The sequence below is a fragment of the Myodes glareolus genome, chromosome 2, assembly GCF_982192425.1.
Source record: "Myodes glareolus chromosome 2, mMyoGla1.1, whole genome shotgun sequence".
NCBI classification, from domain to species: Eukaryota; Metazoa; Chordata; class Mammalia; order Rodentia; family Cricetidae; genus Myodes; species Myodes glareolus.
Genome location: NC_142027.1, coordinates 51,272,186 through 51,288,731, shown reverse-complemented (window position 1 = coordinate 51,288,731; position 16,546 = coordinate 51,272,186). Strand labels below are relative to the sequence as shown.

Here is a 16,546-nt window from a genome sequence, read left to right as displayed (position 1 = left end):
CGTCAGAGAAGTACTTCAGTAGACGGGTTTGGCTCCTGAGTGCCTAAATTATGTTTATGAAGGAATATGTACAATCAAGTACAGAAACTTTCATATTCCTGAGACTATTTATTAGCTTCTTGCGATCATGTGTCACAGTGCACATGGACACATGTAACTCCTATCAAGGAACAGTGCTGCGTGCCTGTGCTCACAAATGATGAGGCATGATCTTAAGTCTGAGGCCAGTCTGGGCTACACAGTGAGACACTGGGGGGACGGGGATGGGGATGGGACTGATTAGTACTATAAGGAATAAAAATCTAATCTGGACAGACGCCACCACTTCCTCAGTCTAGACATAATCAAAAACTTCCCAGGCCCCCAAGAAAGAAATATTAAACTATACAATTAGAAAGCATTAAAGAAAAAAATTTTGCATGTTAGAATAAGAAAGCTGGGGTCCAAAAGAAGAATCTGAGCCCAAACTTCTCCCCCACCAAGTCATTGAGGAGTGGATAAGCTGCCAGCACTTGTCTCTCAGTGCAGCGCTGTCTCCATTTTCACCAGGCTGATCTGACAATGCCCTATTTGCCTTACAAATGGTGAAGTACAATTCTAGCAGCAAGGATCTACTGCTCTGCAAGAAAACATTAGCAGGGCTGGAGAGATGGCTCAGTGGTTAAGAGCACTCACTGCTCTTCCAGAGGTCCTGAGTTCAATTCCCAACAACCACGTGATGGCTTACAACCTTCTGTAATGAGATCTGGTGCCCTCTTCTGGCATGCGGGCATACATGGAGGCAGAATGGTGTATACATGATAAATAAATAAATCTTTTAAAAAAAATTAGTAATTCTTAAAGAAATAAAAATCCACACAAAACAGCGATGGGAAAATAACTTCTAAAAAGGAGCTGGGAAACTGTCTCAGCAACTAGAGTCACATGAACACCGGTTGGAGTTCCACTCTGAGACTCCACAGAGTTGTCCTCTGACCTCCACATATAAGCCAGGGTATCTATATGCCTTCTCTCTCTCTCTCTCTCGAAATTAATTAATAAAATTAACAAAGGAGGTGGAGTGTGATAAAGGAATATGCTTAATATTGTTGATTGTTGTCCTCCACATAAGTATACATGGGTGAGTGAAACCCCCAAAACACACACAAAACAAACAAATAAAGAAAAATAATTAAAAATGTTCTTTTCAAGGACCAATAACACACAGCTATGGGTAAAAGCCCTTGCCACCAAGCCTGATGACCTGAATTTGATGCCTAGGACCCAGATGGTGGAAGGTGAGACTCCACTACCACAAGTTCCCTCTGTGTGCCATGGTACATGTGTGCACACATACACAGCTGGTCACCAGCTGCATGCCTTTCAAGAGTGTTTTCCCAGAGCCCTCTTCTCATTCCATCTCTGGGATGTCACGACGCGTGAGCAGCTTTCCTCTACCGTGTCTTGATCTACCACTGCTTGGAAGAACAGAGCCAGCTGACCATGGACCACTGAATCCATGAATGAAAGTGAGTTACCTAGTTATTTCACAGAGATGGTAGGGGAAGTGGGGACACACGGACAAACGACACGGATGACACTACCCTAAAATATATACACACACACTATACATACATATATATAATATATCATATGAATCAAGGGCAAAAATCACAGCTTACATGAAAATGTAGAAGAGCCATGCTTACCATCCTGCAGAGGAGAGAATTCTGAGTTGCTCTTCTGCCTGGGTGGTGTTAGCATCACAGCTGGCTCAAAAATGTGTGCTGGGAAACTATTAGCCAGATTCAAGTTCTCCGTGGGGGTTGGCCCCTGAGACAGTTTAACAGGCAACTCTTCCGGTGGGAATTCAGTGGCTCTTTCCCCTCTGAACATCGACTGCATGGAGACATTACTGCTTACAACAGGCCCCTCTGAGAAAGATAAGACGACATTAATTTGAAAGAAACGAAAAGGAATTAACTATGGGTACCTTTTAGGTATTTAGTCTTTTTTTTTTTTTTTTTTTTTGAGACAGGGTTTCTCTGTAGATTTGGAGCCTGTCTGAAACTAGCTCTTGTAGGCCAGGCTGGTCTCGAACTCACAGAGATCCGCCTCCCGAGTGCTGGGCATTTAGTCTATTTTAAAATTGTTATTTGTTTGTTTTTTATTTACATATACACGTGTTTGTGTGTGAGAGAGAGAGACACAGCGAGAGAGAGAGAGAGAGAGAGAGAGAGAGAATTTGAATGTACACCATATGCTTTCAGGAGCTCACAGAAGCCAGAAGGCTTCAGACTCTTAGAAACTGGAGTTACAGGGAGTTACATGCCACCACAGGGGTGCTGGGAACTGAACCTGGGTCTTCTATAAGAGCAGTAAATGCTCTTAACCACTAGGCCATCTCTCCAGTGCCCAAGTATTTATTTTTAAATGCATTTAAGTAGTGTGAAAGTTCCCAGAGTCCTCAGTCTCTCAGTTATATCCTCGTCTACCAGTAATTTACAGGCAGGCTCTTGTTTTGTGTAGGAAGAGCTCCGAAAGCCACAAGGCTATATAAAGAAAACACTTACAGACCCCACACTCCACCCTCAGCCTTCCTAATGGTCATGACAAGTAAGGCAACAACAAAACCTTTTAATATGCTGACTTCCAGACACAAGAGTCATTGCAAAACCAGGTAACTTGGTAATTCATCATTAAGAGTGTGGTAAATTCCTGGCAATTCTAACAGGTAGCAAGGCTGAGACATAAAAAGATGTAAACCGATTTTCAACTCCATGGCATTTCTGACTTTTCCCAGGCAATGACAAAATTCACAAGAATCTTATAAGGTACCATAACCCCTTGGTTTCTCACCCTTGAATAACTAAAGGTTTCTCAGTAGCAAAGCTTAAGTCACCAACATTATATTAATGAGACAGTAATAGCAAAGCCCACCAGAAGAAAGCGATCGCCTAAGTTATTTTAGCCTGCCACTTCTTCAAATGCATCAGTTCTAGCTACTACTCTAAGGCCATTGGGTCATTTAATGACAGTATGAGAATAATAAGACTCCACATACCTATATTATCCACAAGCCTTCTACCCACAGCTGCCCTTTCTGATGCTTGACCCTCTTGTCTGGAGTTATTTATCACAGGACAGTTCTTAATGGCATGTGTGAGCGATATAAGCTGCTCATCTGTAGTGACCATGTACTGCTGAAGTCTCGCCTAAAGAAAAACACACATCACTGGCATCACAAGCATAAAGAGTAAGCCATACAGGGTGTGGGTGTGTGTTTGTGTGAATGAGAGCAGACAGAGAGAGAGCAAAAGAGAGAGATCATTATTTTAAATACCCACTCTAAAGTAATGTTATTCATAATTATAAATACTCTAAAGGTATCATGATGGTGAAATGATTAGATAAATCACGAACTACTAGTAGTTACTAAGTACTCTGCTATAAAATTAAACCTAATGAATAGAGCTTTTAATTTACAAAATCTTTTCATATAGATTATCTCTACTGACTGACTACAATATAGAGTGACAAATTAGGTAGGGGAAACTCAACAGAGCATTCCATGGGATTTTAGGCGGACAAACTAAAAAACATAAAATTATATAAATGAAATAATGTTATGGGAAAAGAAACAACATTTTACGTGTAGCAATATTACAATTTTATATTTTATTTTTATATGAGCAATAACTATTTTGTACTCAGATTTGTCTATGTACATGCATATCTCTATTAATGTTATATAATTTTAAAATTTTAAATAAATAAAATATCACACCAATGATTTACTTTCTGTCATATAGTTGGATGATTTTAGAATTCCAATCTTACATTAAAAGTCAACTTACTGCCCAGAAGTTTAGATGGATTTGGTTTTTTTCTTTATCTTTTCCATATTGTAGATGTAAATGGGCTATGTGAAATCAATAAATCTGATTAAAACCACAAAATGCAGGTGTTTTGTAAATACTGGCATACGGTTCTTAGGAGCACAGACGATGGCAGTGAAAGGGAAGAAAGAGGAGTTGTAGGAACTGCCAAGACCTTGTAACAAAGACAAAGTAAGAGAAACTAAGGATGACAGCTATAGACACGTCATACGTGCGTAGAAACAGACAACTAATAAAAGTGGGTATGGTCCAGGCATGAGAAATATTACCAATAGAGTAGATGAGTAAAGCACTTGCAGCACCTTTATATCACCAGTCAGTTCTCCCCAAATTTCACACTCATGTATTCAGTGGTCTTTTGAGTACTCCCATCTAGGACTCTATATAAAGTCAAGCACCTCTTGAAGCCGTCCATCTACAACATAAACAGCAGCTTCACCTTTTGAATGCTTAGTCCCAAACTGCCCAGTTACCTTTGGCTCTTTTCTCTTACACCCTTTCCTTCAACCCATTTCCAATGGGACCAGCTGACCTTCAAAGCACACTCTGAATTTGCTCAATCTTCATAGTTTCCCATTTCTACTCTAGACCAGGCTGCTATGCCCCGTCTGAGTCAATCTGACAACTCCTAGGTGTAATGCTCTACTTTAATGGTCTGCTACCTTTCCTATTTCTGCCCTCAAACTGCAGTCTGAAACAGCAATGATTTCATAGGGACACCAGAGGACAGCTTCAACTCTCAGGAGACACCAGTAAAGACATCGTCTATGGAGAATTAGTCTGTGCAACTATTAACCAGCAGCAGCTCAGTTAAATAGGATTTTGGTATATTCTTTTTGGTAATATCAAATCTGCTTAGACAGGCATGGCAGCGCACACCTGCAATTATAGCATATAACAAATTGAGATAGGAGGGTCACAAAGTCAAGGCCACATTATACAATATAGTGAGACCCACTCTCAAACAATAACAGGCAAACCAACCAAAAATAATCAAATCTGCTCATGGCTGGGTTTCAGGAAGCACCTATGTTAAAAATGTAAGTTCAGATGAGCAGATAATGAAATATGACATATACACAATGGAGCAGTCAGCGTCAAATGAAGTCATATCATTTGCAAGAAAATGGATAGTGCTAAATGAAATACCCTAGACCAGTAACATACACACACATAAAAACAGTAAGACAATAAAAACACAAGGTCTTGGTAGAAACACACTGTGGAATAAGAAATAAGGACAATGATGTTCAATATAACTCTAAACGTAGGATAGTTAAACAGTATCGGGAAGGTACACATATCTCACTGATAAATAATTGTAGTCATTTATCAACAAAGTAAACGTATGACTATTTCTACTTACATATTTCTACTTATATATTACATATAATTATATACTATACATTATATATTGTCATACAAGTATATATTGTACATCACATATTGTATAATATAATGTACATAATACATATTTCTACTTACATATATATTAAGCATTTGTACATATTAAGTATATTATTGTTCAAACAATCCAAACAGTTGTTAGAACCTGACACTAAGTTTGCCAACAAAGGCAGCACTCTCGCCATTGTCCCACATAGCACAGTGCAGGCACAGTAGCCCAGAGCCTAAGGACTCTTCTCTCTAGTGGTTCCCCATTTCATCTGCCTGGGTGAGGCATGCACCCAGTCCTCTCTCTCCACTTCACTTCCTCCACACAGCATCCTTGAGGACTGTGAAGCCCCAGTTACACTTTACCTCAAGACTTCTGCCTGCATTGCTCTTCTGGCAGTCTGCAAGTATTCGCTACCCACAACAACAAGATGAACAAAACCTTCCGTGTCCTCAAGCAGCACAGTCTGTGATGATGACTGACATACAAATAACATAAGCAAGCATATTCGATAACACAATATACAAATGCATCAAAAGTATGCAGAGGAAGGCTGCTTAAGGGGCTAGGCAGGTGGCTCAGTCAGTAAAGTACTTGTCACACAAACAAGAGGGCCTGAGTTCAAATCCCTAGCACCAATGTTAAATGCAAGATATGGCAGTGGGTGTTTATAATCCCAGTGCTGAGAGCACAGAGGCAGGTAAGTAGGTAGATTCACTGGCCAGAGTGTAGACAAACTGGTGAGCTCCGCCTTCACTGAGAAAGTGGCCCCAAAAACTAAGATAAAGAGTAACTGAGGCTGACCCCAACATTAACCTCTGTCCTTGTCACACAACACACACACATACATACTATAAAAAGAACGCAAGCAGTCAGTTTTCTAGAAAAGATAATGTATGCCTTTTTGTAAAGCAATTAGTCAAGCAGCACGTCAAATATGAAGTTGCTAAAAACAACATGAGTAGCATCTGATGTCACTGCAGCAGGGCTTAAAGGCTAAGCTATCCTCTGCTCTAAAATGACAACTGGCTACCAGACATTCCTTCACATGTGTATGAAAGGCCATAGTATCGGTAGCTATTTAAATGTAGATCCTGTTATCTCCACTCCATGGCATATTTCTTAGAAACAGCAAACTTATCCTACATACTACATGCAGTTTAAGTTTCAAATTGGGATCCTGGCATAACAAATGCCATCAACACCCACTGCTGCTGCTGAGCCCGACAGGTAATGGCATTAGCACAGCCAAGCCAGCAGCAGCTCCAGGAGAAACCTTTGTGCATACAGACATGCTCACTACTAAACATGGAGCCACTGGGAGAGCATGTGAATACCTGTGTGGCACTATTTTCTTCTCGGAGGAGGAGAATTTCGGCTGTCAGAGCATCAATGAGCTCTCGGTGATCACCTAACATCTGTTCCAGCTGCTGCCTTGTCTCTACTTCTTTCCGAAGTTGAATCTCACTCTAAAAAACACAAAAAGAAAAACTCCCACCAGTAGGAAAACTTTGTTTCTAAAAAGATAGCAAAGATAATTACAGAGAAGCATAAACCATGGCAATGATGAGATTTAATTTCACTTTTATTAAAAGGCTCTATTTAACTAATAAAAATGAACCTTTTTGTGTAACACATTTTATAAATGGTACATTTAATTAAGGAACTGTATTTTTTCATTTAAAAAGTGAAGGGCTGTGCAAAAATACTGTCTGAATACACAAACCATCTCTAAAAAGATACATTATTTCTGGCCATAATAGTAGGTTACAAAGAAACAAACAGGTTAGTTACAAGTTAGGAAAGAAAATTAGTACTTCTGTGTCTTTGAATTTCATGCTGTGTGATATACTGCCAATCAAAAATTAATTGTTAAATATAACTTAAAACAAGCACATTCAACTATATTGACTGTGGGACCCTGTCCTCCCTGATCCTTGAGACCAAAATACTGGATGCAAATAATGTTTACGCTAACCAGCTAAGCTTCCTGCTAGTTCCATCCTTGGTTCTGCTACAGCCTGGTACATTAGCCTGAGGGATCTATTTTACTTTAAAATGGTAATTTCTCAACCTGCCTCAAAGAAGCTCAGGCGCCAAGGCCTATCTAACCTGTCTGACATTGTCTTGTACCCTCGACCACCTGCCTGGGGTAAAACTCCCACAGAGGCCAGTTTCCCCAGCCCCCTCTGGGTGGGAGGAGTTTTCCTTTACTGGGGCCTTTATTCTCCTTCCTGCTTTTGTTGGGAGGAGGCCTTGCCTTTTTGATCCTGGTTGCCCACTGGAATAAATACCCGACTTGAGTTTAATAAAGTTGCCATTTACTCTGGTAAATGAGCAAAGGTCTCTTTTTGTGTGTGTCTCTATTAACCCTCAGGACAATCGTCCATTCTTGTGGGCCCGAGTTCGGAAAAGCGCGCGCCTGGGTCGGGTGTGGAAATCCACCGGAAAGTGCGGGGTCTTACAATTGACTATTCTACTATTAAATGTCTTAGCTTTGAAAGCAAGTGAATAGCTAAAAAGCCAACTATTATCAAGCCTGCAATGCTGTCTAAGCACTAGCGCACTTTTCAGGACTACAGGCTGAAGGAAAAAGGATGCTGAGAGGTGGAGGACAACAGGAGTGGGAGGGAGATAGGAGAGGATGGGGGTGACAGTAATCAGAATGTACTATGTATACAAATGAAATTGTCAAACAAGTCAAATAAAAATAAAAGGGGGAAAAATTCATTAACTACAATATCATTGACATCATAAAAGGTACATGAAGAATGAAATAATCTCAGGATAAGGATCTACTGAAAATACCTTCGCATGCCTGACAGCACAACAAAGCTTTTGTTACAAGGCAGTTTTAGAAACACAGCCAGATGACATGTAAATTACAGAGATCATCTATTGCTTAAAGTAAAATTCTCTTAAACATTTTTGACATATTTGTTCAACAGATTTAAGTACATAATAAATAAACTGTATGTAGATTTTTAATGTGTATGAGGGTGTACATGCATGCACACCTCAAGTTCCATTCTCAGAAATACAGTGTTTCTCCCTGACCTAGAGCTCATCAATTAGGCTAGCTAAACTAGCTGGCTAATGAGCCCCCCCCCCAAAAAAGTGAAGAGCTGTCTTCACTTCCCAGTGCTGGGACAAACAAGCACCACCATACCCAGAATTTTTTTTTTTTACAAGAGCTTTGGGGATTAAGCTCAAGTCTTATGCTACCAAAGCAAGCACTGTAGCAACTGAGCTATCACCCCAGCTCCTTAAGTAGATTTATAGAAAATTAAAGATCCTACTAATTCTATACCACTCAAAGACCAATTATCATTTATAAGCAAGCAATTCTTTATTCTACAAGTTATTTTCACAATATTAAGACATCTTCCACTTAGACAACTCCCAGTCTACAGAGATCATGAGCAGTTTTCTCACCTATAAAACTTACAGATTACAGCAAAGCAACTCTCTAAACTAATATGGGAGCCAAGGAAAGCAACACAACAAAGATACAGTTAACAGTGCTATTTAAACCAAAATACACTAATAGTAATACTTGAAACTAGCATAATATATTACTTTATTTATAGCAGAATTTTCTTACTAAATACATTTTTTTAAAGTTTAAAATATCAGAATAATTTACCTAAGCAAGTGTCAAATGATAGAGGGAGACGACAACCATCAATTTTATTGCAGATAAATTAACAATGAGTAAAATAAAACTATTCAAACTTAACTTTACTTATTTGGAAGTTACGATAAATGAATACAGGATTCACATGTACCCAGCCTGAAGAGAAGATTCACATAACCTTGTATTCTTACCTCTTTAAGGTAGCGAACCAGGCGGCAGAGAGAGCTCACCAGGGACAGAGTGAAGCCTGTGAGCCCCTGACCACCCTGCAGCCCCTTGACCTCACGCCCCGTCCACCGCTCATATTCTTCCATTTCATGTTCCACTTCATGTATCATGTGTTTGAGGACATCCAGGCTAGAGTTGTTACTTGGCAAGTCTGTGGAGGTTGTGCTGGAGGATAACATGTTTTTCTTCTGCTTGGAAAGAGTCCGCATATCTGGTTTTCTTTTCACTGAGAACAACAAAGTCATTCTATTTCAAAACCAGGAAAACCACAACTACAAAACTACCAAGAAAACATTTAGTTGTTCACCATTCAGAAAGTTCAAAGTTACCACAGTTTTATAATAAAAACCTACAGTGTTGAAACAAAGTTTACATTATTGATAGCTAACATATTATAACTCTCTCTCACATTATGTGGGACAGAAAAGATTTCTTAGCTTTCCCTCAGCAAACTCATACTTAAATATATCCAATTGAATGAGCTTCAGGAAAAAATATTCACTGAGTGATGAATAAAGCTTTAACAGGATGTGTTTAACAATTCATCTTTGTAAACTGAGAAAATGCGGACCTTTACTTAGCAGCTGCTTTTGCTTCCTTGAGTTCAGCACTTGTCCCACCGCATAGCTGGAGTCGACAGTCTCCGCAGACTCCTCGGGCTGAAGCCCAGCCTGGATTCTCTTGACAGCATCGGTCGCATTCAGAGCAGCTGGACAGGGAGAACATAGCAGAAAGCATTTCAAGGGAATGAAAGTTGTCTCTATAAACATTCCCACCTAAAGATTCATCAGAATTTTAATCAATGCGTAAAGACTCCAAAAGTAGCATTTGAAAATTATTGTGTCCAAAACAAACAGATAAAACCTAAGAAAGTTTGCTACCAGAAATACTACAGAACAACAACTAGCCTTTCTGTTCCTCCGCTGAGAGCACCGAGGACGGGGTTCCTGGAGGGGTTTTCTGTGACTGGGTAGCGATTTTCTGCTGAATATCAGTCCACAATTGATTGATTAACTCAGAATTCTCTTCCTTTAGTTGATGAAGAAACCTATAAAGTATCGGACAATTAGAATAGGTACTATCACTTAAACTGTCCACCTGCATATGTGCTTTATTTGAAAGTTTTTATCAATTCACAAATAAACAACTTTATTGACTTTAGCTGACAATATTGTTACTGAATAAAAAATGTACCCCATAGGCTTACACATTCGAACACTTTGGTCCTAGCCAGTGGTACTGTTTGGGAAGGTTATGGAATCTTCAGGAGAGGTAACCTTGCGGAAGGAAGTCTGTCACTGGGGTGAGGCTTGAGGGTGAAGTTTTTATAGCCCAGCTCACTCCTTCCTCTCACTCTCTGCTTCCAGACTATCAACACACTGACAGGCTGGCCTCCTGCCCCTGCCGCCATGCCTCCCTGCTGTAATGGACTGTATCCTCGGGCTGCTTGTGTCTGGGCATTTTATCACAGCAACAGAACAAAGCTAGTACAGACAGGTAGGAAGCAAAAAGGCCTCCTATCTTAGGGAAGAAATCAATCCACCTGCCTTTCAGTTTCTATGACCCCGGTCCCTGTTTAGTTGTTTTGTATAGTCTCACCCTTCTTTCTTCCTCTAAAGTAATTGTGTATACGTGGTTCTGCGCACTGTGGCTTCTCCCCCCTTCAAGAGACCCAATCTGCACCGCAGATAGTCTGCTCATATCGAAGCAAATGCTTTGCACCAGAGACGGGCAGGAGTCAGAAGAGAAGCTTAGGGATTTCGTACTTGAAAGCCCTTTCATGACAGACCTCAGCCTTTTCCACAGTCTTGCCACTGACAACAAAAAATATTTTATTTTTGACTTGAATTGACGTTTAAGAAGTGGGAAGACAGAAAATAGAAACAACTAAATATCTACCAGCTAATGAATGCATGTGTAAAACGTGGTGTAGCTATTCAATGAAATAGTACTCAGCCAGAGAAAGGAATGAAGTATTACTATGTACTACAACATGAAAGACAGCAGGCACAAAAGACAGTGCCTTGCATGATCTGTATATGACATGTCTAAATAGGCAAACCTATAGAGCAGTAATAAATTAGTGGTTATCCAGTGCTGAAAGGGTTGGGAGGAAATGTGTTTTCTTTCTGAAGTGATGAAAATATCCTAAAATTGATGGCAGTTGTGATCAAATGACCGTTAATGTACTTCAAAAAATACTGAATAATTACGTTATAAATGTGTATCTATGAACTACAAACTGTTAACAAAATTAAAGAGGAAATAGATAATTTCATTAAGCCACTCTATAAATAGCAATTTCAAGTAAACTATAAGTAGCATATTGGAACACCATTTACTAAAAGTGCATCTAGTAAAAAGAGCCATGATAAACAAAGAGGACGGATGACAAGAAAACGCCCTTTATAAGCTAACACCAGCTTTAAGTTCAACCTTTGGGATGAATCTTGAGAAGGCTGCTCAACATGCTGGACAAATAAACATCACAATCTCACACTTAGATTACCATCTCCGCCATCCGTGCTTTCAGGAGTCAGGCTATACAGTAACCACAAAAAAAAAAAAAAAAAAAAAAAAAACGCCATATCATCAGTACGCTAAAAGATGATCTGCCAAAAGACACCCACAACCCATGAATACTATCTTACCACACTGAAAAAGGGGACTTTGTGGATGTGGTCAAGTTAAAGAGCAAGAGATAGGGCCGTTTCCTAGATTACTAAGGAGTGCCCTAATTGCTAAACATGAGCATCCATAGAGAGGCTCCACAGCGTGAAGACGGAGGCAGACTGGAGAGATGTAGCCACAAGTCAGGGACTGTCACCACGACCAAAGGAGAAAAAGGAAAGCAATAGATTCTCCTCTGGGGCTCTCCCTGGGGGTGGAATGTCTCTAAACACACATGATTTCAGCCTATTGAGACATATTTCAGATTTCAAACCTACAGACAATTAATTTGTATTATTTTAAGCTGCCAAGTTTTGTTAATTTATTTACAGTATCATCAGAAAACTAATACAGACTGTGGACTTGAGTAGAGTGCTAATGTAGACACAGCTCAGAAGTAGTGGTTTAGGGCTAAGCCTTGAAAAATTTTAGATGAATGACAGAAGAAGCCTACATTGTCTTAAATGAACAATTGGCAGAAATGGGAATGTTAGTAACTCCTCTAATGAAGACACAGGAAGAGGTGCATTGTAGAGAAGCCCCAAACTGACTTAGAGAATTCCTATGTTGTAAAGAGAAAGTTGACAGAAAAATGACTGTCAATGGACTTCTAAAGTCCAAAGGACACATACAAGCCTGCTGCTAGAAACTGGAAACCAGCCAGTGAGTGGGATGGCAGAAAGTTTAGTGGAGCGGCATACAAAGTGGAACTTTGTAAGTGATAAATCAAGAAGTTTCGCTGCCAAGATTGCAAAAGAAAAAAAAACCTAACAATAACAAAGAGCTAAGCTTACAACCTAAGGAAAGAGAAAACCTGAGGACAGACTGTTAAGCTTCAGCTCAGTAGTGGAGGGCTTGCCTAGTAAGCTTGAGGCTCCAAACTCAATCCCCAGCACTGAAAAGAAGAATAAGTAATTAGGACTTAAAACTGAAAACTGCTTGGGCCTGCTGATCTCAAAAGATACTTAAATTAGCAGAACTACTGCTTAGAAAGCAAGCTGAGAAGAAGGCATGTGTGCCGCCATGTGTCAGCTAGTTCTGAAGGGGAAGATACAATTTCTAGATTGCCTCAGTGATCTCAGCAGAAGTCAGGGCGAAAAAAGAGATTATCCAAGAAAGATCTGTGAGGACTTCTTGTCTATTAGGTAAAACACAACCATCTACAAAAGCTCTTGAGAATGTTTTAACAGCACAAATATCTCCATCTTGGACTGATAGGATGAAGTAAAGAATTGGTGCCAGACCCCTAAAATCCTACAGAGAGGAATAAGCTGATAAAGCTAGTCAGCTATAAACATGAGCTGTCTATTCTTCAGGCAAAAGGATAATGACAGATGTACACATTAAATCCACAAACACAGAGGTGCTATAGAGATCAATACTTTGCACTGGTATGGATCTTGGTTTATTGATACAAATTTAAGATCAATTTTGTTATATATATATTTCTGCTCTTGATTAAAGTATTGTGTTTGTATAGCTCATTTTAAAATGTAATGATAATTAAGAAATATAGGTTAATAGATAATCATCTATAATAGTCAAGCTTGTAGTCATGTTAGCTAGGTTATCTAGATGTACAGAGATATATTTCAGATAGATAGTTATTCTTCAAATTTTTTCAATGACTACAGAATATGGCATTTAAAATGTCTTAAGAACTTAGACTTTCATGACAATGAGACACATCTGATCCTGGTAGCACCAATCTACTTCAAGAGGATGATGGGCACTGAAGAGGCTCCTTATGGTGTTGGTTAGGCATTTGGGCAAGAAATTGCTCTTGCCTGGACTGCTTGATGGTATGCTGTATAAACTAGACATGCAAGACCCACAGAAAAATGACTGCTGAAATTGTGTAAAGGTGAGATGGTCCTTCGAAGTTCTGCAGGACACAGAAGAAAGTGACTGACAAACTGCCAATATAGGTGAAACTGTCTTTGAAATTTCCTGCTTCAAGAAAAATCTGCTGGATATATGGGCCAGTAGGCTGAAGATGGATGCCCCAATGGTATAGAAGAACTTTGGATGAGTGTCCAGGTAGCAAGGAGTCTCTGTCAATTCTAGAGTTTTAGAAGTTGCTTACAATGTACTTCTTGTTTACTTAGGTAATATTATATCCTTCTGGAGTCTTTGATGGAGTTGAAGAATAGATAGTTATAGTTTTCCTTAGTTATGATAAAAGATAAAGTAGATATAAATGTTGTAACTGTAATTCTTGCTTGATAATTGTTTTGTTATATGTAATTTTATTATGGTAAAGTTAAAACCTTCCTTTTTTATTTAAACAAAAAAGAGGAAATGGTGTGGAAGGTTCTTCTGTACCTGTGTTGCTTTTATTGGTTAATGAATAAAGAAGCTGCCTTGGCTTGTGATAGGGAAGAGTAGAGCTAGGTGGGGAAAACTAAACTGAATGCTGGAAGAAAGAAGGCAGAGTCAGTAGTAGCCATGTAGCCTCCACCAGAGACAGACGATGGACATAACCTTGCTGGTAAGCCACAGCCATGTGGCGATACAAAGATTAATGGAGATGAGCTAGTTTAGGATGTAAGAGCAAGCTATTGGCCAAACAGTATGGCAAATAATATAGTTTCTGTATGATTATTTTATGTCTGAGCCGTCGGGAACAAATGAGTGGCCTCCCACTACACAGTGGCAAAGAAGAAAGCCTCAGAAATCCTGGGTAGAGTTATGGACTCTGATGATGAAGACTCAGGCCAGAGATGATTATTTCCAGGCTGTGAAACTTAATGGAATTTGTCTGTCTGAATTTCAGTGTTGCTTGTAACTATTGTTACATTCTTCTTTTGATTATTTTTCCTCTTTAAAATGGGAATGTCTATGTCTCTTATCCCAGACATGTTCCATCACTGTATTCTGAAAGCAGATCACGTTTCCTAATTTCACAGAAATACATATGAAAAAGAATTTTAAGGTAGACAGAGTCCTCCCATTTATTTAATGATGGGATTAGGGACTTCTTCACTAGAACTGACAGAAAGGTATGCTCTTAGACTAGGAAGTGCTCAACCACATCACAAAATACATACACATAGTACTGATATTATAAATAGAAAGTTTAAATTCAAATGGTTCAGTTAATTAAGAACTTTCTCTGATAACACAAGGAAGAAATCAGAATAAAGTTGCAAGAACATGTAAGATAGAATTGAACCACACAAGCATTTGGAGATATTACATGTGTGTGTGCATACTGAGCTGTATGTATCTACTTCACAAAAGTTAAAAAACAAAAAGGCAGGACATGGTAGCTGTGCATGCTGGTAATTCCAGCACTTGGGAAGCTGAGACAGACTAGAGATCCACTGGGCTACAGGGTAAAACTGTGCCTCAAAGAACTAAGGACTAGAGGCAGAGCTCTAGTCCTTTGAACTCAAGTCTGGGTTCAAATCTCAGCACAATAAACAAACTTTTAAACACTTCTGACAGTAAACAGTTATGAGTGTGTGTGTGTGTGTATGTGTGTGTGTGTGTGTGTGTATGCATGTGTGTATGCGTGTGTGTGTGTGCAAGCATATGTGCACATATTCTTTGGGTAAGAAATTCTAAAAATTAATTTTTTTGATTTTGTTTGTTTTTTTTGAAGACAGGGTTCTTCAAAACCCTGTCTTTCTTTCTCTCTTTCTTTATTATGTATACAATATTCTGTCTGTGTGTATGCCTGAAGGCCAGAAGAGGGCACCAGACCTCATTACAGATGGTTGTGAGCCACCATGTGGTTGCTGGGAATTGAACTCAGGACCTTCAGAAGAGCAGGCAATGCTCTTAACCGCTGAGCCATCACTCCAGCCCCAAAGACAAGGTTTCTTTAGTGGCCTTGGCTGTCCTAGATCTAGCTCTGTAGACCACACTGGCCTTGAATCATAGAGATCCACTTGCCTCTGCCTCCTGAGTGCTGGGATTAAAGGCATGTGTCACCACACTTGACCTAAAAATTAAATTTTTAAGTGGATAAGTATCAGGAAAAAATGATTTATTGAATGCAGGAAAGAGATTCTTTAAAGAAAATCTACCTGTGAAATAGAGATCAATACTAAGTATCCAACTAAAATTTAATTTCATAAGGAACATTGAGAAACTCAAGGAAAGCAACACAAGAATGGAAGATTAGGAAGACAACAAAACAGTAAGGAAAACGAACATGAATGGGAGAGAAGATAATCCTCCATGTCTATAACTAGTCACTGAACAACAAAGCAGGGCATCAACAGAATTGCTAGCACCTGGCAATGGGCACAGGAACGACAAGCCTACAACTTAAAGGGCAAACCATGCTGGATAAGGGGAAACTGACCTGGACCTTCAACTATGGGACACATCTTAGCAACACTTCAGTCTAAAGGCAGAAAAATAAATGTTAAGGTGAAGGTAATCAACACTAAGTTTCCTATAAAAGCAAGACAATGAGTATGGCATCAGACTTCAGAGAGAGCAACATACAAAGCTAAGCAAGAGTGAACAGCACTGTCAAAAAAGCCAGCAGTACATCAAATACAAAAGCTATAGAAAAATATCTAAATATTATGCAGAGAATGGGAGACTTTAGAGCAATCAGACCTAAACAGGATGTCTCCACCAAATCCCCCCACTCAGGGATCAGGGAACCCTGTAAAACAGGAGGTGGAAAGACCCTCTAAATCCACTTGAGCAAAACTCATATGAATTCACAAGTCTGGGGTACCATGCACTGGGCCTGCATGAGTCTGCATCAGGTCC

General features: G+C 39.4%; 1 protein-coding gene across 3 annotated transcripts in view; it reads right to left on the bottom strand.

Moving 5' to 3' along the window:
- The window catches only part of Spice1 (spindle and centriole associated protein 1), a 46,874-nt gene that overhangs the window by 8,476 nt on the left and 21,852 nt on the right, over positions 1 to 16,546 (bottom strand). For all 3 annotated transcript variants that reach the window (XM_048422471.3, XM_048422472.3, XM_048422473.3), the window contains exons 8-13: positions 10,048 to 10,187; positions 9,711 to 9,848; positions 9,103 to 9,365; positions 6,612 to 6,743; positions 3,044 to 3,194; positions 1,689 to 1,913 (exon numbers count right to left, since the gene is read on the bottom strand). In XM_048422471.3, coding sequence (XP_048278428.1) covers positions 1,689 to 1,913; positions 3,044 to 3,194; positions 6,612 to 6,743; positions 9,103 to 9,365; positions 9,711 to 9,848; positions 10,048 to 10,187 — 1,049 coding nt within the window. The remainder of the gene's footprint in view (positions 1 to 1,688; positions 1,914 to 3,043; positions 3,195 to 6,611; positions 6,744 to 9,102; positions 9,366 to 9,710; positions 9,849 to 10,047; positions 10,188 to 16,546) is intronic.